Here is a 26,871-nt window from a genome sequence, read left to right as displayed (position 1 = left end):
AGTATACAAATTATTTTAAAAGTTTATTAGTCTATTATATGTTTAAGTAGAGAGTTTTCTAAAAAAACCAGAAACATCGGTTAACATCGCTTCCAGAGAACCAATGTTTTGGACTAAACAATGTTTTGTAACCAATGTTAAAAAAATTGGTACTTCCAATGTTTTCTTTCGATGTCCCATCCCTAATCCAGAGGATGTGCCGGGCATTGCTGTGATTACCGGTGAATGTGGCCCCACCCCCTCCACATGACATCATGTAGAGTGGGCGTGGCCTGCAGCGGGTGCCGCGAATTGTAGTTACAGCCCTGGTGTTTCTGCTGTGTTCCCCGCACCTCTTAGAATGTAACTTCACTTGTGTAGTGTCATCTTTATCTTCTGTTTAAGGTCATTGCATGTTATTTACTTGTATCATGATTCCCTCAATGTATAATACTGTTTAATATGATGGCGCTGTATATATGAAGGATAATAATAATGCATTGCCAGTATACTAGGCACAGCACAGTGTAAAGAAAGCATGATTTATGGGAATACATACCATACTTGCCTACTCTCCCGGAAGTTCAGGGAGACTCCAGAATTTGGGGAGAGAGTTTCCCATTGAAGTGGGCAAATCCCCCGCGCATCCCACCGGCCAACCTTGCTGTTGGCGGAATGCGGGTGTTGATGACGCAATTCACTAAGAATCACGTCCTCTCCCCAAACATAGCAAAGGCAATAGTCCCGGGAAAGCATCACTAGAGACGGGGCCATGATGATGTGTGTTACTTCATCCCTGTCCCACCCATGCAAAACCAGGAATACAGACAAAGGGGTCAATTTAAGCCTTGGATAGAGATAAAGTGAATGGAGATAAAGTACTAGCCAAACCACTCCTAACTGCCATGTCACAGGCTGCATTTGAAAAATGAGAGGAGCTGGTTGGCTGGTGCTTTATCTCCGTTCACTTTATCTCCATCCAAGGCTTAGTAAATAAACTCCAAAATGTCACAGTGGTGGAACTGCGATGATGTGATTCACGGTGCTTTGCCCCAGTCCCACCCACTTGCCTCCTCTCCCAAACTTTCCACAGTCGACAAGTATAATATATGCTAGTTAGAGATCAGCATCATGAGACAAATACACTAGGGTAGCAGGAGGCAACATGCAACTTTCCAGCTGTTGTGGTACTACACATCCCAATATACCCTGTGAAGACACCCTTGGATGTGTAGTTCTACAACAGCTGGAGAGTCCCCTACTGCTTAAAATTCTCCATTGTTATCCCCTAAATGCTAACATTCCCTCTGTGATTTATCATATACAAGCGTATTTAATTCACAAAAAAATACAATATAAACAGTAAATGGTAAAAAGGTATTCTGTTGTGTCACTGTAATTTTTATCCCCATGATAGTGATATAATGTAGCTCTATTTTGCATGGTGAGACATGGGTAGTTTGGAATCTCTACAAAATAGGGGTTAATGACCATTCTAAGACAATTCTTGACATTCAGATGCATAATTTCAAAGCAGTTAGGTATATTCTATAGCTGTTGTGCTTGGAAGCTATCAAAGCTGATAGTTGCTAACATTATTTATGAGATTGCATTGGAAATAAACTAGAAAGCTTCTGAATAGGTAAGTGGAGGAAAGATAGAAAGCCACCTATGACTATCTGTGTCTGACTCACGGGGGTAAAGTCTTGGCTAGAGCAGCTGTGTCCACGGAAGTTGCATCTGACCATCATGCCATCAAGGTAGTCCCCAGTTTCACTGGGTAAGACAGAAAGGTCTTGCTCTTTAAGTAAGATTTGAGGGTGAATTCTAAATGTCGAAGGCACATGGGGGTATTGGGTCATCCAATTCTTTTGCCAGGCTCTACAGATCGTGACTGCAGGAAACTTCAGCTCTCTTACTAAGACCATCTTGAAATTAGTAGTGGTTGGATAAGACAATAGGTAGTTAACATGTTCCAATGAATAGGTGATCAGAAGACTGAGCGAGGCACTGACGGCTGCTGTCCAGAATAAACGATGAAGGGTGGAGAATGAAGACTGCAGGTGATTCAGTCCATGAATTTTGGTGCTTTCCAAAAATTTATCTGTCACTCTAGAGTCTGAGTGTTTCTCCATAAGTGAAGCAAGGACTTTTCTGCAGATACCCAACCAAGGAAGAGCAGACACAGCTGTCTTCCCTTCTGTTCTCTGGTAAAATGATGTAACACAATGAGTGATGCAGCACTAACAATAGGGCAGAGAGATTACAGGCAGGACTCTTTCCTCACCACTCCTGGTCCTGTTTCACTTTCCAGATTTCTGACCATCCTTAGCTCACTGTCTGCAGCTATCTCAGGAGGGAGTGGAACTGTGTATGCTCTAAACACTTTATGCTGTGCTGTAATAATCACAGAGGAAGCTTGCAAAAATGATCTAACATTAAATTTAACCTGATAATATAACATTTATTTATATAATATCAATATATTCTGCAAATCTAGTTCCCCTACCACGAACACACATCAGGTCCATGGAAGGGATCTAGACTGATTCTTGGCTAATCGGGCCGATAATAGAACAGTATAGCATTTCACAATAGATTATATCCTGGTCAGAAGTGAGTTCTGATAACAACTTTCTGCCTGTAGAATACTTAAATTGGCTTCTGTAGACACTGACGCAACACATTAGAAACTAGAACTCAGAGAAGGTCATGTAATCACTGTGGGCCTGATTCAGAGATGTACATAAACCCAAAGGCTTATGTACATCTCTGACGGTGGAGTGCCTGCAAATGTGCAGAACGATTCCTGCATGATTGCATGCAGTGCCCCAAGCCGATGGTTGGGGTGTAGTAGGTATTACCGCCGACCACATGGCCAGCGGTTCAAATCCCGACAGCGGTAGCCCGACAAGGGTGAAGATCCCGACCGTCCCTAAGGTAAGTATCGCTAACCTAATTCTAACCCTCCCTTAGGGGTGCCTAACCCTAACCTCCCCCTCAAGTACCTAACCCTAATCCCCCCTCTAAGTGCCTAAACCTAACCCCCCTTTCCCTGCAGCCTAAACCTAAGTCCCCCGGGGGGGTGCCTAACCATAACCTCCCCCCCGGGGATGCCTAACCCTAACCCCCCTTCCCCTAGCCTAAACCTAACCATCCTGCTGGTTGCGATGTTGATCCAAACCTGCATTTTCAGATGCAACATTAGGATTGCAGATGATGACAGGAGGACTACACCAAGATTCCGCATGTGTTCAGTGTTTTGCAACTCTGAACCCCTAAGTGTCGAGTTGGTTGGCTAAGCTGTAGTCTTGTCTTTTAACGGTGATGTCCTATTATGAGAACCTTCAGGATTGAATCACAGCCAACTGGTACTCATCCACTTGTGGAGCTCAGCTAGGTAGCCATATGGTATTGGGTTCTCAGTATCTGGAGCTAAGGACAGGTACATTTGAGTAAATCATCCAGTGGTAGCATGTTCTAACCATAGTTTATCTCATGAAGCACTGAGGGCCTGATGTTGAGCTGAACACCAATCGGCCATGTTTGCTCCCACATTGGATGCACAGAATTAAATCAATCACGTATCTCCACCTGGACCACACCTATTCATATGCTTAATTTCATAAAAGTAATCATTATCAGTTCACACTTACACAGCTCTACATTAGGAACAAAAGATCCATCTGGAAATAGGCACATTTACACAGGCGCACACTACAATCCTATGGATACGCCGCCACTACGCGCAAACGCCTCACTACCACTCTGTTACTCGCCTTTAGTCGCAAGTGCAGATGTTTTCGTTTTTATAGTATGTAGAATTATGCATTAAATGTACATATGCGAGCAGAAACATGCAAGTTGTATGCATATCTGCCCCCTCCCCTTACCCATATGCTTAATTTCATATTATCAGGGAGCACAAGCACCAACCTATAGATGGTGCATGGGAAACGCTTGGAAATAGACATATTTATGCTTCTGTCAAATTATGTATAGCCTGCAGTGGCATGGGCACGCCTTATGTGAGAACGCCCCATTTCAGACCAGCCTTCAGTCACAATAGAAATGAGTTGAAATGCGTGCGACGTCGCCTATACTTGTGTACGCTTGGGTCAGAGCATACACAGTGTGATAACATGAAGGTGCGCTCCGCAAAAAGTTCAACTCAGCATCAGGGCCTGGGACTTCTACACTATATAGCCAAAAGTGATTGAACACTGACAGCAAAAAGATCAAAGGGATGTTATTGACTTCAGTACTTTGTAGGTCCACCACGTGCAGTGATTACTGCAGACATCTTTCTTGGCAAACTGTCCACAAGTTCCAGGATAACAGCATGTTTTGCCATTCCACCAAGTACAGTGACCAACAGTGACACTAAAGATGGTTGAGTTGGCCTAGAACTCACATGTCATTCCAATTCGTACCAGAGGTTCTCAGTGGAGTTTAGATGTGGACTCTGAGCTGGCCAGAATTTTTTTGTATACCAGTACAGCGTCGCCCTGGAACATGACAGGTGACATTGTCGTCCTGATAAAAACATTTGTTGTTTCCGTAGAACTGCAAGTGTATGGGCCTCCCTGTGTCTAACCGCCACATTAGTGGCCATTTGGAACTCGTGTGCAATGGTATATATTTCGCTTGCGCGGGGGTGTCCAATCACTTTTGTCTACATAGTGTATTAGTGTAGCACAGTTGTGTATACCTCCGAAGACTCTGAGTTACTAATGCCTTAAGCATGTTTTCTAGATTAAAATTAAGAACGACGGGGTGTGGCCTGGACGCTGCCGGGAACAGGCGTGTCCTCTGGGAGCTGCTGCTACCGCACTTACCCTCCAGTGTGTGGCGTGCCTGAGCTCGTTCCTCACATACCTGGGCAGCTCCTGAAGTCAGTGCAGCCCGTGGGGACCATATACAGCTGTCCCCGACCTTCCGGATACCTGGTCTCCGCTGCGGCCTGTTCCAAGACTTGGAGCCGGGACCTCAATTTGCCGCGTGACCTGCCACGTGATCTGCAGCGGCTAGACCCGCTGTTGTCACGGTTCTCCTGCCTCCGCTCACGGCTGCCGCTGCTGCCTGCATGAAACTGGGCCTGGTGGCCTTCTCCAGGACTTGGCAGGTGAAGTCCCCATTACATGCCCGGCAGTATTGGGCTCCAGGCGGTTGCCATCTTGGAGAGAGCAGGGCTGCAGCTGTGCTGTGGCTCACTGTTCTCAAGGACCCAGAGTGCTCTTGAAATACTCAGGGCTGCCTTCACCATATAAAGGTTCTGGGAACTGTACCTGTTTTCTCTCCCTATTGCTACTCCTGGATGTTGGCTCTGTAGTTACAGTGATTGCTGCTCCCTCCATTGTGCTAAGCTGGTCAACTGCTATATGTGTGCTCCATGTAAATAACATCCTTTCGCCTGCCCATGCGACTTTCTTTTTTTTTTGTGAACCCTCTTTAGCTGCTATCTGCTTTTCTGACCTTCGTCCTACTGAACTCTGAATGTCAGACTGGTTGTTGTGGCTGACCATGGCTCCTAAGAAACAGCAGAAGTTTTCTTCTTTGACTCAACCAATTCACTTTCAGCCTCGTGTATCTGCTGCTGCTAACAAATCTTCTCCTACGGGTTCAGCTGACCTTCACAAATCATGTCTTGCTCCGTCACCTTCAGTTGGCTTGCCTCTTCATGATATCCAGCCGAGTTCAAGGGATGATGATACTCCTCTGACAGCTCGGGTGATGCAACAAATGCTCCAGTCCTTCTGGGTGGATCTCATGGCTGATATGCAATCTGCATTGCAGGATGTCAAGCTGGAGTTAACTGATTTAGGGGACAGGACTGATCATCTTGAAACAAAAATGGAGGAGCTATTGACTTCTCATAACACTCTACTTACTGCTCACGACTCCACTGTGGCGGAGGTTTCTGCACTGAGGGACAAGTTGGCGTACTTGGAAGATCGATCCTGTCGCAACAGTATTAAAATTCGGGGAATCAGTGTCAAATTCAGAGCTCCAAGACTTTGCTTTGTCTATATTTCGGAAACTCCTACCATCTTCGACTGAGTCTGACCTACTCATAGATCGGATCCATCGTCTTCCCAAACCCCGAAATAGGCAGCCTTCTGCGTCTAGAGATACTCTTCTGCGTATCCACTTTTATCATGTCAAAGAGGCTATCCTCCAAGCAGCTAGGGCTGACTCGGACTCTGAAATCCTTGGAAACCTACAATTATTCCCTGATTTCTCAGCAACCACCATTGTCAAGTGCCGCACCTTTCACCCTCTCACCTCAACTCTTCATGCTAACAAGATTTCATACCACTGGGGATTCCTCAAACTACTTATACAACAGGATGGCTCGACTGTTGTGGTGTCCTCTTTGGAAGCAGGACTTAAATTACTAGAGGAATGGAACATTCCAGCCCCTTCATCCTTCTCCATGTCCAAGCCTACGATTGCCCCTGAGTGGTCGTCGGTTGGGTAAGACTGTGCAGTATCTGGATATTTGTCTTTTTTTGCTCGGACCGCCCCTCTTTGGACTGAGGGTTTCTGAGAGAGGTCTTCCAAGGCTTCTGATGTTTGTTATATTGTGAGTCATTGGTTAGTCACACAAACAATGTATATGTCCTCCTATTATTGGGTTCTTGTATCTTATTTTGAGTTACATTGTTTTTTACAATAATGTCGTATGGGTTGGCCAGCCTCCGGCCTGCCCCAATGTTTTTAGTTTTGCCACATTTAATTCCTTGTGGCAAATGCTTCTGCCCGATATACTGGGCTTGTTTGGTTTTTTTTCTTCCCCTGGTGTCCTTCCCCTCCCTTATTGTTGTTCTGATTTTTTTGTGTGTGTGTTTTGTTTTGCTTCTTTTATCGATATGGTTTTTTTTTCTGGAGTTAATTTTTTTATGTGGGTTCTGGCTAGTGAATTACCTGCCTCATCCTATAAGTTTTATTTATGGTTAATCTTTTTTCACTTAATGTAAAAGGGCTAAACTCCCCTAGTAAATAACGTTTAGCTTTAAGTACTTTTCATGCCCATAAGGCTGATGTGATGGTTTTACAAGAAACACATTTCTCTGCCCTTAATCCCCCTGTGTTGAAAGATTCTGATATTCTGTTTACTACACAGCCAATGGACCATTTAAAAGAAATGGAGTTGCTATTTTATTTCACGCGAACTCCCCCCTTCACCCTCTATAACAACATTGCTGACAAAAATGGGAGGTATCTCATACTGGTGGGAACTCTTCACAATACCCAGGTCACCTTGGTTTCCCTATATGCTCCAAATTCCCGGCAGGTCTCTTTTTTGCGAGAGGTCTTTATTGAGATTCAAAGAGTTCAGAAAGGTTCCATTATGGTATGTGGAGATGTTAATATTGCCCCTGATCCACGTATTGATAGATCTGGTACTTCTAGATTTGATGTACGCCCTGGGGATCTAGGTTTGTCAACGGCCTTTAAATAATTGCTTGCGGAATTTGTATATGATGTATGGCGGACCGAAAAACCCAGACGTCCGAGATTATACTTTCTTTTCCAATGTACATAATACATACTCACGTATAGACCTTATACTAGCTGATAGGTGGACCCTCCAGCTTACTCACACTGTTAAAATTCTACCCATTACTTGGTCAGATCATGCCCCTTTATTATGGGTATGGAACCTATCCACGTCTGGTTCCCCAATTCGGCAATGGAGGTTATCTGATCACCTCCTTCAGTCCCCTGAAGTAGTCCAGGCGCTTTTAGCCTCCCTTTCTCAATATACCGACACTAACTCTCCTGAGGACACTTCTGTTTTTACCCACTGGTGTGATTAAAAAGATGTGATGCAGGGTTCGGCTATTCAACAGGGGGCCCGTTTAAAGAAACAATATTTATGTTTACAGAGAGATTTAGAATCCCAACTTGTTACATTGGAATCTCAAAATCAAAGCCTTCCCACTAGGGAATTAAAAAAGCAGCTGGTATCAGTTAGATCAAAGCTGCAGAAACTCGTTATGGGTCGTATGCAGACAGCTCTTACTAAAAGTAGGCATAAATTCTATACAGCAGGTAATAAAGTGGGTAGAATGTTAGCTTGCAGGTTACGTGGCCAACGGGCCGGAATAGAATCCGTTGTCTGATTGATGGCCAGAATAAAAAGCCATTTAAACCCCAACATTTCCAACCATTTTGCACAATATTATGCTGCTGTCTATGATTTACCGTCTGACACTGTAACCCCACAACCTACTAATGATACAATTTCCTCTTTTTTTTCTAGTTTGAAGTTGCCATCTCTGTCTAGGGAAGATTTAGCCTCACTAAATGCCCCTTAGACCCTAAAGGAAGTTGAGCATGTTATTAAAATTCTCCCTAAGGGCAAAGCTCCAGGCACCAATGGCTTTATTGACACCTTTTATACTTCTTTTTCTGCTGTTTTTGCTCCTATTCTAGTAAACCTTTTTAATGAAGCTACTAAACTAGGCCGTTTCCCTGTTGAACTTTGGGAATCCCAAATAGTTACTATCCCTAAACCGGGTAAAGATCTTTCAGCTGTTAAGAATTATAGACCAATAGCGTTATTAAATACGGATGTCAAAATATTTGCCCGGCTTATAGCAAATCAAATTTCCCCCTTTCTCCCACATCTTATACACCCCGACCAGGTTGGTTTTGTCTTGGATCGACAAACCTCTGATAATACCCGCAGAGTGTTTACTATAATTCAGTTGCTGTCTCAGTCCCAGGAACAATTCATCCTGCTTTCTTTAGATGCTGAGAAAGCCTTTGATAGACTTAATTGGGACTATATGAAGTATACGCTGTCTCTCTTTGGTTTTGATGATGCCATATTGGATTCAATAATGGCTTTGTACCAATACCCCTCTGCTTGGGTCTTTAGCAATGGCTTCTTCTCCAACACTTTCGCCATCTTTAATGGCACTAGGCAGGGTTGTCCGCTTTCCCCTATCATTTTTGTCTTGCTATGGAACCCCTAGGTCAAAAAATCAGGGACTCTACAGAATTCCTGGTTACCCCACTCAGAATGGTATTCACAAACTTTGTCTCTTTGCTGACAATGTCCTCCTATTTGTTACCAAACCTTTAACTTCTTTACCTATTTTACATAATATATTGGATAATTTTAGTGCAGCTTTTTTTTACAAACTAAATACATCTAAATCCGATGCCCTCCCAATCAATATCTCCTCATCTGTACTATCCCTTCTCAAACGTAAATTTCCTTATAATTGGGAGACTGTGTCTCCCACTTACCTTGGTGTGCAGAATCCAACCTATGTTAAGGATGTTTTTGAAGTTAATTGTTAACTGTTCACACATATGTCCGCACTAGCTCGCACCTGGAGTTCCCATTGGCTTTGCGACATGCATAAATTACCCAGAGCATTGTTCCTACCTCCTCCATTGATCTTGAGTAAACTATCTTCACAAACCTCTAGGGGGGATATTTCTTATTGGTATGTAGTTATACAGTCTACACCTATCAACAAATCTACAACGCAACTCCAATGGGAATCTGATTTGCAGCATACTTTTACCCCACTATAATGGGAAAGTATCTATACTAATTCGTTTCCCATGTCTAGGTGTACCAATCATATAGAGATGCATTTTAAATACTCCATAGACTTTATCTCACCCCAATTAAATTGCACAAACTGTGGTCTTCCTGCTCAAAATTCTGTTGGAGACAATGTTCGCAGGAGGGTACCCTTTTTCATGTCTTCTGGGATTGCCCAATCCTTCGTGGTTTTTGGATTGAGGTATTTGACTTGTTGTCTAAAATTCTTGGTATGATTGTTAATCCGAATCCGGTTTTATTCCTAATAGTGGACATTATCTGACAGGCCAAATTTTGCTGGTGACTAGAGCTACACTGGCCCAATTGTGGAAATCTCCGAATCCCCCTTTATATCTCGAGTATTTTCAAAAACTCAGTATAGTTTTGAAATGGTGACTTATGAAGTTCCCTACTCTACTTCACCTAATTCTCCTTTGATGAAATGGATGTCTTGGCATCTTTACATCACTGAGGGAGCTGGTGCCCTTCAACAGATCCATGTTTCTAGTCCCCCTACTCCAGATTCCCAAGCTTTGCCACAGCAAGATACCTGATTCGGATTTTAGTTTGTTCTATCTGTTGGTAAGATATTACCCACATGCTGTATATGTGTTTCACTGTGTCTCCAGATGTTTCTATTTGACATTGTTAATTGATTTTCTGTTTTATTTCCCCCCTTTTTTTTAAATATATTTTATTTTGTGGATTTTTTTTGTTTCTTTTCTTTTTTCTTTTTCTAAATATACAAAAAGTTGTATTTGAATATTTTGGAGTTTTGTATGATAGATGTTAAAAAAAAAAAAAAAATAAGTATGACATGATTACATCATCGTGGCCTTTTTCTACAGTTGCACTGATCTCGGCGGCCATGTTCAGACAGACTTTCTGTGCCTCCACCGGGCTGGTGCAATGTTTGACGGTGCTGCCAATGGTGCATCTTAATACACAAAATGGCGGATTAGCACTGCAGCCGGTGGCCTTCTTTGTACATATTCCATCTGCTGTTGCATTGCATTAACATAAAGATGAAGTTGTGCTAAGGAAAAAGATACAGACGCAGCTGCATTAGTGTCCATCTCTGAATCAGGCCTTGCGCTAGCTGTATTGTTGACTTGTACTTGTCATAGCTGCATATGCACGGCCATGGAACATGCACAATACTAAAAATTGCTAAATTCGCCTGTAAAACGGAATGACATGCCTTTATGAACAAGCCCCTATGTGTAATAATAAGATGCAGGACTGTGCTCCTCTGTGGAGCTTTAGTGCTTGAATATAATGCTCTAATGTTGCATCCTGAGACTTCCAATTAAACAAGTGAAAGTTTGTCACTTTTGTAGCAATGATCTTATTGGTATGAAGAGCGAGTCTGTGTTATTGATTATTTCAGTGTCCTGAAAAATTCCATGCTCAGCATAAACTTAACCGTTCCTTGACTTCCAATGTAGAAATGGTTGTATGTCAGCCCTTTTTTTTAAATCCTGGGCCATTTCAGACGGGTACCCACAATGTGGTGTACTCCTTAGTTCCTGTACTGTATCTGTGGCAGACATAATCCTGGCGTTAGCTGGTAGCAGGCCAAAGCCTAATCTCAGCCAGTACACAATGTAAGTCAATTATGAAGCTCACCCAACAAACACAGCAAAGTCCTTGATCAGAGCTCCTAGCTGCTCCATATGCCACACTTTAAAGTGTACACCTAGTTTATTCTCTCTGAGACATTCTACTACAGGCCTGGCCAACCTGTGGCTCCCCAGCTGTTATTAAACTGCAAGTTCCAGCATGCTTTACCAGCTGATCCGTGTTAGGGTATGCTGGGATTTGTAGTTTCAGCTTGCGTGCCTCAGGTTGACTAGGCCAGTTCTACTACCTAGAAGGGATCAGGATAGAAATATCTTGCTCCTGTGTGACTCTTAATCAGAGCAATGCATTACATGATTTGAAGGGGTCGGTGGAGAATGAACATGTAAAATGAACCTTCTACCTTGAGCAGCTTAAAAAGGGCTGTAATGAAAGTGACTATTAATATTTAATAAGAAAATATAATTTCCCAGTGTTTGGTACATTTCAAGGCAGATGAGGTAAATGTCACATTCTGTGTTTAGGTCACATCATTAAACTTTATTTCTACAGAAACAACTGCGCTCACAAAGCTGATTTTCAACATAATAAATTCTCTCTCATTTCTGCGGCTGGGAGAAGGTAAATGACGAACAGTTAAAGTAAATACACAATGGAGCTGGCCATTTTGTGGATGAATGTCTGATGTAGTCAACCGGAAACAGTCCAAGGTGACGCCGGCCTACATAGGCACTGATTAGAAACAAACAAAGCGTGTTTTGGTACTCTTCTAATTCTGGCTATCAACACACAGGCAAGAAGAGCTTACGTGCTGGTAGTGGTGAAATCTCCCAAATTGCAGGGTATCTGGGATTGAAACTCTGACAGCTGCAGGAGAGCGAATATTAGTCAAAATAACATTCGGTGGAATTTATCAAATGTTCAGTGTGTTCAATGTGTCCTTGTCCAAGATGAGGAACCTCACTGTTGTACCCCATACCGTCTGCTCACAGAGAATGCTGTACGGAGATAGCACTGCTCCAAATCCTATGTGAGTTCCAATGTCAAAGAGACATTTCTGTGTTTTTGTATTACCAGACACGATGAGAGAATAGCATATTCTCTGTCTGAAGGTCAAACAAGTGTTACTGGCCCAGATATATATATATCTATATCTATATATCTATATCTATATATCTATATATATATATATATCTATATATATATGTTGGGTATGAAATGACGATGGCCGGGAAGCCGCCTGACTAAATACTGAAGCCGCAAGCACGAACGCTGAAGATCCCGACTGGGGCTGGTAAGTACCCTAACCACCCCCCGGGGTCCCTAAACCTAGCCCCCCCTCCCCGCACTCTAAACCTAACCCTTCCGGGGTAGTGCCTACCACTAACCTCCTCCCCCGGTGGTGCCTAAACCTAACCCAGGGCCGCAACTAGGGGGGGGGGGCTAGAGGTGCACATGCACCGGTTGCCGGATTGCAGGGGGTGAAAAAAGCTGACTCGAGTTGGCTTGGGGGCTGCAGACTCAGAAAATGGCCATCCAAAAATGGCTGCCGCCAAAGAGGAGACAAATGCTATAAGGTCTTTCTGGTCCTCTAGTGTCTGTCTCCTCCTTGGCGGCAGCCATTTTAGATGGCTGTTTTTAGCAAATTCCATGCAGACTAGCCGTCCGCATGGACTCTGCTGAAAACGGGCATCCAAAAATGGCCACCGCCTAGGAGGAGACAGATGCTAGAGGTCCTACTGGACCTCTAGTGTCTGTTAGGCCAGCGCAATGCACACAGCGTTCCCGGCACCGGGAACGCTGGCACTGCCAGGAGAAGATGCTGAAAGCTGCATCTTCTCCCGTGAAATCCCCTGGCAACGAGCATAAACCCCCTGGCAACGAGCATAAACCCCGCTGGCAATGAGCATGAAACCCCATGGCAAGAAGCATAAACCTCATGGCAACGAGCAAAAATGCCATGGCAACGAGCATGTAACCCCTGGCAACGAGCATGTAACCCCTAGCAATGAGCATGTAACCCCTGGCAACGAGCATGTAACCCCTAGCAACGAGCATGTAAACCCTGGCAACGTGCCTGTAAACCCTGGCAACAAGCATGTAACCCCTGGCAATGAGCATGTAACCCCTAGCAACGAGCATGTAACCCCTGGCAACGAGCATAAACCCCCTGGCAATGAGCATAAACCCCCTGGCAACAAGCATGAAACCCCCTGGCAACAAGCACATACCTCCCAACATGACCCTCTCCAGGAAGGACACAATGCTCTGGTCCTGGACTTCCCTGGCAAGAGGTGGGGCTGCAGCGCAGTTCAAAATTTAACACCAACTGTCATTTCACATGCTGCCAAACATCACTGGCTGGGACTCACTGGCAGTTGGTGTGACTCCCCTATTTGAATTTTGGACTGTACTGCAGCCCCACCCCTGGAGCCGCCACCAATCATAAATTACCAAGGAAGTCCAGGACCAGAGCATTGTGTCCCTCCTGGAGAGGGTCATGTTGGGAGGTATGCAAGCATGAAACCCCATGGCAACGAGCATGTAACCCCATGGCAACGAGCACGTAACCCCTGACAACAAGCAGGTAATTTTATAGTAATTAGAAGCCTTACTGTGGGGTATAAAATGGTGTTGGGCAAATATGTAAGTGGCACTTTGGTAATAGGCATTACAGTGTGTTGCATAATGTGTAATGGGCATTATTGTGTGTGGAATAATGTAAGTCACTATATCAAGAACATCTGAGTATTGCATTGCCTTATGGAGGAGCAAGGACAAACTTCAAGTACAGGAAGGGAGGGGGTGCAAAATTGCTGCCTTGCACCGGGTGACAGATATCCTAGTTTCGGCCCTGCCTAACCCCCCCCACCTCGCACCCTAAACCTAACTCTCTTTGGGTGGTGTCTAACCATAAGACCCTCCCGGGGGTGCCTAAACCGCGACTAAGCGCTAACACTGCCCGGCTACACTTCATTCGGAAAGCCATCTGTCTAGATTCCGATGTCGGGATCTAGACGGGCGTTGGGATTTCGACGCCTGTCTTTAGTCCCGTGTCGGGATTTAGACGCTGGGATTTAGTCAAACAGCTTCCCGGTCGTTGGCATTTTGACCGCATCCTGTGTATATATATCCATACATACACAAACACACATCCATCAGCCATAACATTAAAACCACCTGCCTATTATTGTGTAGATCCCCTCGTGCCACCAAAACAACTCTGATCCATCAAAGCATGGACTCCACAAGATGTTAGCAGCACATCCCTTAAGTCCTATAAGTTGCAAGGTTAGGCCTCCATGGCTCTGATTTGTTAAACCAGCACATCCCACAGATACTTGATTGGATGGAGATCTGGGCAATTTGAAGGTCAAGTCAATCCATTGAACTATATGTCACATTCCTCAATCCATTCCTGAACATTTTTTTGCAGGGTGCATGATCCTGCTGAAAAAGGCCACTGCCATCAGGGAATACAATATCAGGTGGTGTACTTGGTCTGCAACAATGTTTAGATATGTGGTAGTGTCAAATTTGCATTAATAAGAATGCCAGTACCCAAGGTTTCCCAGCAGAACATTGCCCAGAGCATCCCACCGCCTCTGCTGGCCTGCTTTCTTCCCATAGTGCATACTGATGCCATCTCTTCCCCAGGTAAATGCACCCAGCCATCCACATGATGTAAAAGAAAACGTGATTCATCAGACCAGGCCACCTTCTTCCATTGATATTTTGTTCACTTCTGATGCTCGAGTGCCTATTGCAGGCTCTTTCTAAGGTGGACAGGGGTCAACATGGGCACTCTGACCAGTCTGTGGCTATGCAGCCCCATATGCAGCAAGCATAACCTGTGTGTTCTGACACCTTTAACTGTTAACTTTTTCAGAAATTTGTGCCACAGCAGTGTGATCAGACCAGACGCCCATGACGCTGTCGCTGGTTTAGTGGTTGTCCTCCCTTGGACCACTTTTGTTAGGTACTAACCACTGCATATTGGGTTAGGTTAGGTACTAACCACTGCACACCCCACAAGACCTGCAGTTTTGGAGATGCTCTGACCCAGTCATCTATCCATCACAATTCAGCATTTGTCAAAGCCGCCCAGATCCTTATGCTTACCCATTTTATCTTCTTCCAACACATCAACTGCTAGAACTGAGGAACTCATTCAGAACCGCTCGCTAGATGCATTCGCTCACTCCCAGCGTATGCAAATCCAGCGCACACCCAGCAAGGCAGGCGATCGTATGCCAAGGCATTAGCACGCCCACTATGTCTTGGTGTGCGATCACTTTGTGTATGCAGATGCCCACCAGCCAGTCTTAAGACGCCCACTTCCGCACGTCATCTGCTGGAAGTGTATGAAACCATTGGTACAATGAGCACCATCGGATGTGCTCGCAGCGCTTGAGGTTGACTTTACCTTGCCGCAAGCACTGCGATCACTTCAGTGTGAAGTACAACCAGGTCACGTGTACTATGACGCTGCCTGTTAATTATGCACGCCTCTGAAAACGGCGTTGAAACACCTCCACTCCCCCGTTTCTAGTGGCCTGCCCCTGTTACCACCCACAAATGGCCTCTCCTGTCACTCACTCCTGTCGCTGGGCCGTCTATGCTGGGCAAGCGAGCGCTTCCCGATCTTTTTCGCAGTGGTTCACGCATCCACATTGCGATGCATACGCATGCGCAGATTGCAAATATCGGCCAGCTATGAGCGATAGCTTCCTAGCGAGCGGGTCTGAATCAGCTCCTGAATGTTCACTTGCTGTCTAATATATCCCATCCCTTGACAGGTGGAATTGTAACAAGATAATCAATGTTATTCACTTCTCCTGTCAGTGGATTTAATGTAAAAGGGTCCATTTATTAATCATCCCTGCACAACACTAGGACCCTGGACTACTGGAGGAGCGGCCCCTGAACCTGTGTGCTACTGCGCATGCACTACTATATCGAGTGTCTTTAGCTGCATCCTCCATACTTGAAAGATGTGCCCCTTAGAGTCTCGAGCGTTACACATATGAGAGACGGCGTTGGAGGCCAGTGACCATATTAGTTTCATTGCATGACTAAAGCTATACTACTCCATGTATAGAGCCAGTATGCATACTCCACTGCCACCACTGTACAAACACAGATGAGTGCTCCCATCTGTTGTATATCATCTGCTTTCCACTATATGTTCCTGGCTTGATCTGGTACATACATTATAAGAACATTATAGGAGCTCTTTGTACCTGCTACAGACTTGCCGCATAACCCTGTGCCATCTTGTAAACCTACACAGCCTGGTTAATAAACCAAAGACCTGACTAACCTCCATAACACCACTGTCACTATAACAACTATAGTCTCTGCTAATACCCTCAAACTGTGGCTCGTAGTCTCTGCAAACTCCCCCCCCCTCCCCCAGTCCCAGCTCCATCCCCAAACCCAACGCCCTGCTCCAATACTGGACCCAGAAGTACACCTGCAGCCTTAATTTTTTTCCATTGTCCTCGCCTATAACCTGGATAACTATGCAAATTAGAAGTTATTGACAGTGCAGGCAAGTGTATTCTCATTCTCATACCCAGAGGCATAATAAGAGCATATGTTCATCCGGGGCCTCCTCCTCTCTCTCCGGCGGCCGGCAGTGTACTGAGCGCAGCGCCGCATCAGTATACTCTGGGCACTAGTCTGTTCCCAGAGTCTATTGCGCATCTACAGGTCATCGGCAGCCATTTTCCCAGGGAACTCCCTATTGCGCATGTGCAAAACGCTGGGAAAATGGCCAGGAAAATAGCACAGGGACTCTCATCCCCAGTCTGATGAATGGCATACGTCGCTCGGGGTCTCGCACCAAAGGGGGCGTGCTGTCGATGGTGAGTGACAGCACGCCCTCTTTGGTGGGCGTGCCGGGGGCGTGGCTGCCAGACGGAGGCGTTCCCATGGGAACGCCTACCGTCTGAAGCCGGCCCCACTGACATCAGTAATGATGTCAGTGGGAGTGATTTTGGCTCTGAAAGAGCCAAAATCACTCCTGGGCTTGCGGCAGCGAAACCCTACCACAGGGTCTCGTCGCAAGCCCGATGGTCGCGATGATCTTGACCATCGCGACCATCTTTTTGGCCGCACGCATATGCTGTGGGTGGTCACCCACAGCTATGCGAGCGGCCAGGAGGCCGCTCCATTTTCAGGTAGGAGGGCACTGACTCAGAGCGTTCGGCTCTGAATCAGGCCCTCAGTGCATATTAGTACTACACTTTCCTCCTTATTGCTGTGTTTTTCTAATGGAAACCTGGTACCAAATTTACTACTGTATTATATTCCTAGTAACCTGAGGGACACCTCAGTAATTAATTGATATAATTGTTAATATATGGATTTATAATCTGTGTGTTTTTCACATTATTTGGTTTATTTTTTACCTATATCTTCGCCGGTATTTACCCTTGTGGTGAATACTATCACTCATCACCATTCTTTATCACATACTATATTTTATTAATTTTTTATTTATCAATTGTTTTACTTTCTCCTTTTTTTTATTTGATATTTTTTCATTTTTCAGTTATATATGATGTAATTTTCAATCAATATTTTTGATTTTCAAATATATATTATATATTTTGTTAAGCTCATGTGTATTTTATTATGCTGATTCCTCCATCTCAATACATTAATAAAGGTTATGAATTGAGGTGTGCCCTTTCTTTACTTACCTATGGCTTTTCTCTTAGGGTGAACCCTCACAGGGCGTATTTGCCCAGTCTATTGTTATAGGAATCATTCTCACTACTTAAAATCTCTATTTATTACCTTCAGTGGGGTGGACCACCATCCCCTCCCCCCCACTTTCCCTACCTCATATGTTAGCAGCTGCGATAGCTGTAATATGGTAATGCAGCAGGAGGCGTCACGCCTGCTGCATGCATTACTGATTCGAGCTGCATCCAAGGATGCAACATTGGATCATCTGCAATCCCTACGGCCGGCTGAGTGACCATGGGGTCAAGCCAGCCACTGCAGATGAGTAAAAGGGGCCAAGAAATTTCCATCAGCTGACAGAGATCCTGGCCTCTCCACTTCTGCCCAGTGGCGCCCCTCCACGCGGTGTCACCTGGTGCAGGGAGGGATGATGTGCGCCGCCTAAAAGGGTGTGTGGCCACTCGAGAAGGGGGCATGGTCACGTAGGAAGGGGCATGGCCACACAGCCCGAACCCCCGTGCCTATTACTTGTGGGGGAAGGGGGTGCAGGAGTTTCCTGTGTGGAGTGCCGGCCGGTACCCTCAGTGACAGGAGCCAAGTGCTGCACTTAATGCTACGGACCGCACCCCCCTTGTGATGGCACTGCTTCCGCCCACTGGCGGCATCAAGCCTCCATTTAGGGAAACAGAGGCTTCGCTATCCCATCCCCGCCCAGAAATGGCAGCAAACTGTCAATCACTGACAGTCTGCTGCAAGACTGTTACAGGATCGCAGTCAGAAGCATGTGCAGATTCCCGATAATTGTGAATCTGCATGATCCCTGTCACTGCGTCCGCAGCTGAATCACTCCCTGAAATCACTCTGCAGACCAACATTAAAGACCATGTCTAGCAGGGTTGCCATCAGGGGGAAAATGCCGAGACAGGAGTCCCATTCCCAGACAGAAGGGGGCCCGCCCACAGTGGCACTGTGTGGCTACGATCGATCTCCCCTGCTGTTTGTAATCTCCATATTTTATACTTTGCCAGGATCAAAGATTGTGAATTGATTATGCTGTCTGCCACAGTCTGAATGTATCGAGTGGAATGTATCGAGTGTTGACCGTGTGTGTATGAAGCCAGCCCCTCAGCTCCAGAACCTGTGTAATTTAAGAGTGTCTTGGTTTTATGAGATTGTATGACAGTGTGTGGCCCTGACGAAGTTCAGACCGCGGCAAAAAACGAATTCTGATCAAACTACACCACCATGCTAAACAGACAGACAGACAGACACACACACTTTCTTACTTATTATATAAGATTGTTTATTGGACCCAACATTTGCTCCCTTCAACCCCCTACTTGGCCCCGCCATTGATTATCACATTACAATGGCACCATTACCATGGCACATACACTATTAGGCAGCATTTGTCAGTTCTTGATGTTACAGTTGGAAGCAGGAAAAATGGCCAAGTGTAAGGATCTAAGCAGGGGCGTAACTAGGTATTTGTAGATCCAATAGCAAAAGATTGTAAGGGCCCCTATGTACCACCCAATGGTGAAAAATATATATAACACATGTTACTTTGGCAAGGAAGATGGGCCCCCCAAAGCTCTGGGGCCCAAAGCAACTGCACCCCTTGCACCTATGGTAGTTACGCCTATGGATCTAAGCAACTTTGACAAGGTCCAAACATGGTGTCAGAACACACAGTGCATTGCAGCTTGTTGCACATGTGGCCATGTATCCGCAGACAGGTCACAGTGCCCATGCTCATCCCTGTCCACAGCACCTACAATGGGCACGTATGCATCAGAACTGGACCATGGAGCAATGGAAGAAGTTGGCCAGGTCTGATGAATTTATTTTACATCATGTGGATGGCCGGGTGCATTTGCGTCATTTACCTGGGGAAGAGATGGCATCAAGATGCACTGTGGGAAGAAGGTAAGCTGTCAGAGGCAGTGTGATGGCATGGGCAATGTTCTGCTGGGAAACCTTGGGTCCTGCCATTTCTGGTGATGTCACTCTGACAAGTACCAACTACCTAAACATTGTTGCAGTGCACCCCTTCATGGCAATGGTATTCCTTGATGACAGTGGCCTATATTAGCAGGAAAATGCTCCCAGCCATACTACAAAAATTGTACCCGAAATTTGACTTCTCCGCTCCACTGCTCGGCCCGCCATTGATTATCTTGTTACAATGGCACCTGTCAATGGGTGAGACATATTAGGCAGCAATTGTCAGTTCTTGATGTTGAAGTTGAAAGCAGGAAAAGTGGGCTCAAAAATGTAAGGATCTGAGTGACTTTGACAAGGTCCAAATTGTGATGGCTAGATGGCTGGGTCAGAGCATCTCCAAAATGGAAGGTCTTGTGGGTATTTCCCATTATGCAGTGGTTAGTATCTACCAAAGGTGATCCAACTAAGGACAACCGATTAACCAGCAACAGAGTCGTGGGTGCCCAAGGCTCAATGATGCCTGTAGGGAGCAAAGCCTAACCCGTCTGGTCTGTTCCCACAGAATAGCTACTGTAGCACAAATTGTTGAAAAAGTTAATGCTGACTATGATAGAAAGGTGTCATAACATACAGTGCATCGCATCTTGCATCAGAGTGCCCATGTTGACCCATGTCCACTGCTGAAAGCACCTACAATAGACACGTGAGCATCAAAACTGCACCATGGAGCAATGGAAGAAGGTGGCTGGTCTGATAAATCACATTTTCTTTTACATCATGTGGACAGATGGGTGCATGTACGTTGTTTACCTGGGGAAGAGACTTCACCAGGATGCTCTATGGGAATAAGACAACCTGGGAGAGGCAGTGTGATGCTCTTGATAATATTCTGCTGGGTAACCTTGGTTCCTGGCATTCATGTGGATGTCACTGTGACACCTATCTAAATATTGTTGCAGACCAGGGTCATGATTCAGAGATGGACAGATTTTTAGAGTCGCACACAAGCGACTGTGCAAGTCCGTCGATGTCAGATGCAAATGCAGAAGAAGTCAGACACAGCTGCACTTGTGATACCAGCACTGTGACCGACGCTGCAGGCTGGGATCACCATTGCAATGTTTACTACTTTGGTCAGGCTGCAGGAGCAGAGGCTTCCCGCAGCACGACCAGGTGCTGGTCACGTAAGAGACCAGGAATCTGCATATGCTGACGCAGATGCTGGCCTCATCTCTCCTGGAAAATGGGGGCGATGCGCCCCCGTTTCCAGAAACAGCGACCAGGCATGCCCCCGCTCTGCCCCCAAGCGCCGTAGCATGTCAATCATGCTGCAGTTTGGGGGGTCTGCAAGGGAGATCACAGGACCCGTTTTGCACACGCACAGAAAAGGTCCTGTGCAGGGGCAAGCCCCTCAACATCAGAAATGTACATTCATCATCGGATGAACGTACATCTCTGAATCAGGCTCCAAGTACATTCCTTTATGGCAATGGCAGTGGCCTCTTTCACTAATATAATGCACCCTGCCACACTGCAAAAATTGTTCAGGAATGGTTTGAGGAGCATGACAAAGAGTTCAAGGTGTTGACTTGGCCTCCAAATTCCCCAGATCTCAATCTGATTAGAGATCTGTGGGATATGCATGCAGAGATGACAGTGCCATGTTTGGATCTGTGGGATGTGCATTGAGGAGATGATAGTGCCATGTTTGCATCTGTGGGATATGCATGCGCAGAACGCCGGTAAAGGCCGCAGCGGCCATTTTCCGGTGTTCTGCGCAGCGCTGACACCCGACGCGGGACCATGGGCATTGCATCTGTGGGATGGGCATTGCAGAGATGACAGTGCCGCATTTGCATTTGTGGGATGTGCACATTGCGGAGATGACAGTGCCATGTTTGCATCTGTGGAATGTGCATTGCGGAGATGACAGTTCCACGTTTGCATCTGTGGAATGTGCATTGCGGAGATGACAGTGCCACGTTTGCATCTGTGGGATGTGCATTGCGGAGAAGACAGTGCCACGTTTGCATCTGTGGGATGTGCATGCAGAGATGACAGTGCCACGTTTGCATCTGTGGGATGTGCGTTGCGGAGATGACAGTGCCACGTTTGCATCTGTGGGATGTGCGTTGCGGAGATGACAGTGCCACGTTTGCATCTGTAGGATGTGCATTGCGGAGATGACAGTGCCATGTTTGCATCTGTGGGATGTGCATTGCGGAGATGACAGTGCCATGTTTGCCCATTGTCACTTGCCACATTTTGCACTGATGTTTAGAACATAGTGATCGCAAAGAATTAGCATACTATCGCAGTTGAACTGTGGGTGTAATCGCTATTGCATTCGCAGTTGCGATCGGTAGTAAATCAGGCCCATAGTGTTTTGATGTCAGGGGTGGTCCTGAGTGTAATGTTTTGCATCCGATTCAGAATCAGGTACGAAATGTGCTTTAATGGTGTCCTCAATAGTGGCCATAAATGTATATAATTATCTTTCCAGAATACATTTTATGTGTGCTGTGCAAGTGGGCTCTCTGGTCTATCTGTAACACAATCATGGAACTAGGAACAGTTTTTACTGTATGAACAATAACAGGCAAATATTTACCCAGATTTCCTTTGTAGGTGCCTAAGTGCTACTGGGGTCTATTTACTAAGCCAAGGATAGAGATAAAGTGAACGGACATAAAGTCCCAACCAATCAGCTCCTAACTGCCATGTCACAGGCTGTGTTTGAAAAATGACAGTTAGGAGCTGATTGGTTGGGACTTTATCTCTGTTCACTTTATCTCCAACCAAGGCTTAGTAAATAGACCCCTTAGCTTGTAGTGCTTCTGAGAAACGCGTTGGTAATAAACATGCCTATTCTATTTCTGATTTGTTGCCTATGATTTGTGAACTAATATAAAAAACAGGAACAGATATTGGAAAGCTTGTTTACAGTCCACTTCCATGTCTCCTATTACCACATGCTCTCTCTTTCTATGTACAGCATTAGTAAAATTGCAAAATGTAATCAGCTTTGCAGCAAAATACCTTCTCCTAGAATTGGAAGTGTCTAACAGAAAAGCAGATAAGTTCTCCTGAAAGCTCAGATATAAAATCTATATTTAATTTGGGCAAATATAATAACAGAAACAGCAAATTATGCGGAATTCTCATTTGAAACACAGTCAGGTGTTACAAACGTTAATATGAAAAAATTGCTATCTTCTGGTTACTGCTGGTAGTGCAGCAAAATAATGGGATGACGCTGTTACGGAACTGAGGTACATTATATGCATACAGATCAATGTGTTCTGATAATAGAGCTTATTGTATCTGTAGGGAGGTAAAATGATAAATGTATCAATATACATTCAGGTTCAGACTCACAGGCAAGGACCACTGGACTCAGTACATTAATATGGTGTGCTACCTGCCGGCTATAGCGGTTCACTGGTTGAGAGATACAGAGGAAGAGTCAGTTGCCTGGATAGCAATGACAGCAGGGGAAGATGGAGTGAAAACGGTTCATTACATTAACAATTGCAAGATCCCACTGGGCAAGTTTAAACGGGGTTACCACCTTAATATAGCTGTCATTTTATTATTATTATCATTTATTTATATGGCGGCACAAGTGTTCCGTAGCGCCTTATAAAGTACATAAGCAAATAAGTAACCAGCGATTTACAATACAATACAATACAATACACGGACAATAAACATTGCTATATTAGCGACCGTTACACCTACATAAACAGCCAAGTGTTAATTGCCCTAGTGGGGAGTAAGAGATACATGAAAAGCACAAGTGGGTATAGGGCCCTGCTCAAAAGAACTTACATTCTAAAATGGAGGGGCAGACAAACAGGAGTGACATAGATGGGGTAGGCGTGGAGGAAGGAAGATGTAGCAGCAAGTTAGGATGAGAGCTGGAAGGCTTTAATGAAGTAGTGGGTCTTAAGAGCTCATTTGAATGATTGTAGAGAGGTGCAGAGTCTGATGGGGAGAGGGAGGGAAGGGAGTTCCAAAGGTGGGGAGCAGTGCAGGCAAAATCTTGGAGGCGGGAGTGGGAGGAAGTAATCAATTGGCATGAAAGGCGGCGTATGAAGTGAACGAAGATAGAAGAGTGAGGGGAGATGAGATCAGAGATGTAAATGGGAGAGGAATGGGTGAGGGCTTTGTAAGTGAGTGTGAGAACCTTGAATTGGGTTCTGAAAGGGAAGGGGAGCCAGTGGAGGGTTTGTAGGAGAGGGGAGGCAGATGTAGAGCGTTTGGAGAGGAAGATGGGCTGAGAAGCGGCATTGAGCACAGACCAGAAAGGAGAGAGATGGGATTTGGGGAGGCCAGATAGGAGGAGGTTACAGTAGTCCAATCTGGAAATGACTAGTGAATGTATGAGGGTTTTGGTGGCATCCTGGGTGAGGAAGGGTGTAATCTTTGAAATATTCTTCATTTATTGGCATCCTGCAACTTTTACTATGTACATTACTATAATATTTTGGAAAGCATTTGCTTCAGAGATTTAACTGAAATCTGATGCCTTGGAACAATACTAGGACTGATTCTGAGTTGCGCGCAACTTTGCTGCCGCATGTAGCGATTTATAACTTACTGCGCATGTGTCCAGGGCTGCAAACGCTTCTTTACAAATGCACCAGAGTCACACGGATCTCAGCCCTTTGTCTGTGGATGCTAAATGGTTATTTCTCTGTGGAAACTGGGCATGAACAATGTGAATGAACGCAAGAGACCCATAGTGTGGGTACGCCCAGGTATGCTGTGGGCATGTCGCCAGAGTTACTCATGTATATACTTTATGGGTGCCCTAGCATAGGGTAGGTGTCAGCACCGATGATAATGAGAAAAAAAGTGGGGAGGTGCAATTGCAGAGATGCGCATGCATTAGGACATCCGTATAGTCACATTAGCTTTCCATCTGCAATGTAGTCGCAGTTAGAATGGCGTCACATTCAGACCTACGTGTGACTCAGATTTAAGCCAAAGGTCAGGGTCAGATAACAAGATGGAAAAAAAACCCTGATAATACCTGATAATTTAATGAAGTGACTAAAACTACCTGATAATTTAATGAAGTGACCAGTGGCGTAACAACAGCCCCCGCAGACCTCGCGGTGTCTTGGGGGCGCCGGCAGGTGAGGGGCGTGGGAGTAGCAGGATAAGTAAAACACTCATCCAGGCTTACCAATGGATGATGGATGCTGAAAGAGGAATCCTAAGAGGCGGATTTGGCCGCCGGTAACTCAGGAGAGAATTTCTCCTATCAGTGTCAGTACTCAGCAACAAAAGAGGTGGAGGTAAGGGACAACTAAAGCTGGCAGTGAGAAAAACTGGCTGCATCACAAAGGCACATTGTGTGACAGTTAATAAAAGTTAGATGTACACTATGAGGTGAATATATATATATATATATATATATATACAGTCAGGTGCATAAATATTGGGACATTGACAGAATGTTCATATTTTGGCTTCTATTCACCACCACAATGGCTTTGAAATGAAACAAACAAGATGTGCTTTAACTGCAGACTTTCAGATTTAATATGAGGGTAATTACATCCAAATCAGGTGAACGGTGTAGGAATTACAACGGTTTCTATATATGCCTCCCACTTTTTAAGGGGCCAAAAATAATGGGACAAACTAAACAATCCTAAATCTAACTTTCACTTTTTAATACTTTGTTGCAAATCCTTTGCAGGCAATTACAGCCTGAAGTCTGGAACGCATAGACATCACCAGACGCTGGGTTTCATCCTTGGTGATGCTCTGCCAGGCCTCTACTGCAAATGTCTTAATAGACTTGAACATTTTTGGACCCTCTCCGTGGAGCGCGATATCATTGTATGCTTGTTTATTTGTTAACTGACACCAAATAGATCAACAAGATTTTATTGACATCAGTACTTTGTAGGTTCACCATGTGCAGTGATTACTGCAGACACCCTTCTTAGCAAACTGTTCACAAGTTCCTGGTGAACGGGGTAGGATTTACAACGGTTTGTAAGCATGCACCGCACATACCATCCCCTCTGACGGCGGCACTCAGGGATTTTTGAAAAAAAGACGACACAGCCATCATTTGGCTGTGTCGTTTTTTTTTTAAAAAATCCCTGAGTGCCGCCGTTAGAGGGGCTGATATATATATATATATATATATATATATATATGTGTGTGTGTATATATATATATATATATATGCATATAAATGTCCCGGCACTCCAATAGCCCCAAGCTGGGCGAATACCTTGCTCCAGGTGCCCTCAATGAGGCGGAGATCACTCCCCTCTATTCAATCCACAGCAGACAAAGCGGCATTCAGGAGACTTTACACTGGGGTGAAACAACGTGTTTTAATTCGACGTTTCATGGTACGGAGACCCCGTCTTCAGGAACACACAGATATCAAACATACAATAACAGTGACCTTAAATACCTGTGACTGTGCTGATAAAACCATCTGGTCTGCCCATCTCTGGCAAACGGACCCCACACATCCGGTCGCGGCATGTTTTTGCTATCTCTCTGATGGGTTTGTTTTGATTTTTTAGCCTAAGATGGCTTGCTTCACTGATAGTGACAGCTCTTTGGATCTCATATTGAGAGTCGACAGCAACTGATTCCAAATACAAATGTCACACCTAGAATCAACTCCAGACCTTTTACCTGCTTAATTGATAATGTAATAACGAGGGAATAGCCCACACCTGTCCATGAAATAGCTTTTGAGTTGATAGTCCCATTACTTTTGGCCCCTTAAAAAGTGGGAGGCACATATAGAAACCGTTGTAATTCCTACACCGTTCACCTGATTTGGATGGAATTGCCCTCAAATTAAATCCGAAAGTCTGCAGTTAAATCACATCTTGTTTGTTTCATTTCAAAGCCATTGTGGTGGTGAATAGAGGCCAAAATCTGAAAATTCTGTCAATGTCCCAATATTTATGGACCTGACTGTATGTGAATACACTCCCTTTACAAGGAGCAGGATGAATGTTATCATAGTATTTGTATATTCCACTTTAAAATGATCTGCCTCCTACACACAAGAAGACAGCCATTTTGTAGGCCAAATATATGCATAC

The 26,871-nt window shown here is 44.9% G+C and overlaps 1 protein-coding gene across 2 annotated transcripts in view; it reads right to left on the bottom strand.

Moving 5' to 3' along the window:
- Positions 1-26,871, bottom strand: part of ASIC4 (acid sensing ion channel subunit family member 4) — a 505,378-nt gene that overhangs the window by 30,658 nt on the left and 447,849 nt on the right. The window contains exon 1 of one of the 2 annotated variants that reach the window (XM_088472333.1): positions 26,223-26,310. The exons of the other annotated variant lie outside the window; for it this stretch is intronic. Within the exon in view, the coding sequence (XP_088328459.1) occupies positions 26,223-26,246 (24 nt within the window). The 5' untranslated portion in view covers positions 26,247-26,310. Of the gene's footprint in view, positions 1-26,222; positions 26,311-26,871 lie in introns of those variants that run through there. 2 annotated transcript variants of the gene reach the window in all.

Source organism: Taudactylus pleione, unplaced genomic scaffold (genome assembly GCF_031769625.1).
Source record: "Taudactylus pleione unplaced genomic scaffold, aTauple2 ptg000122l, whole genome shotgun sequence".
NCBI classification, from domain to species: domain Eukaryota; kingdom Metazoa; phylum Chordata; class Amphibia; order Anura; family Myobatrachidae; genus Taudactylus; species Taudactylus pleione.
This window is presented reverse-complemented; position numbering and strand designations above follow the sequence as displayed.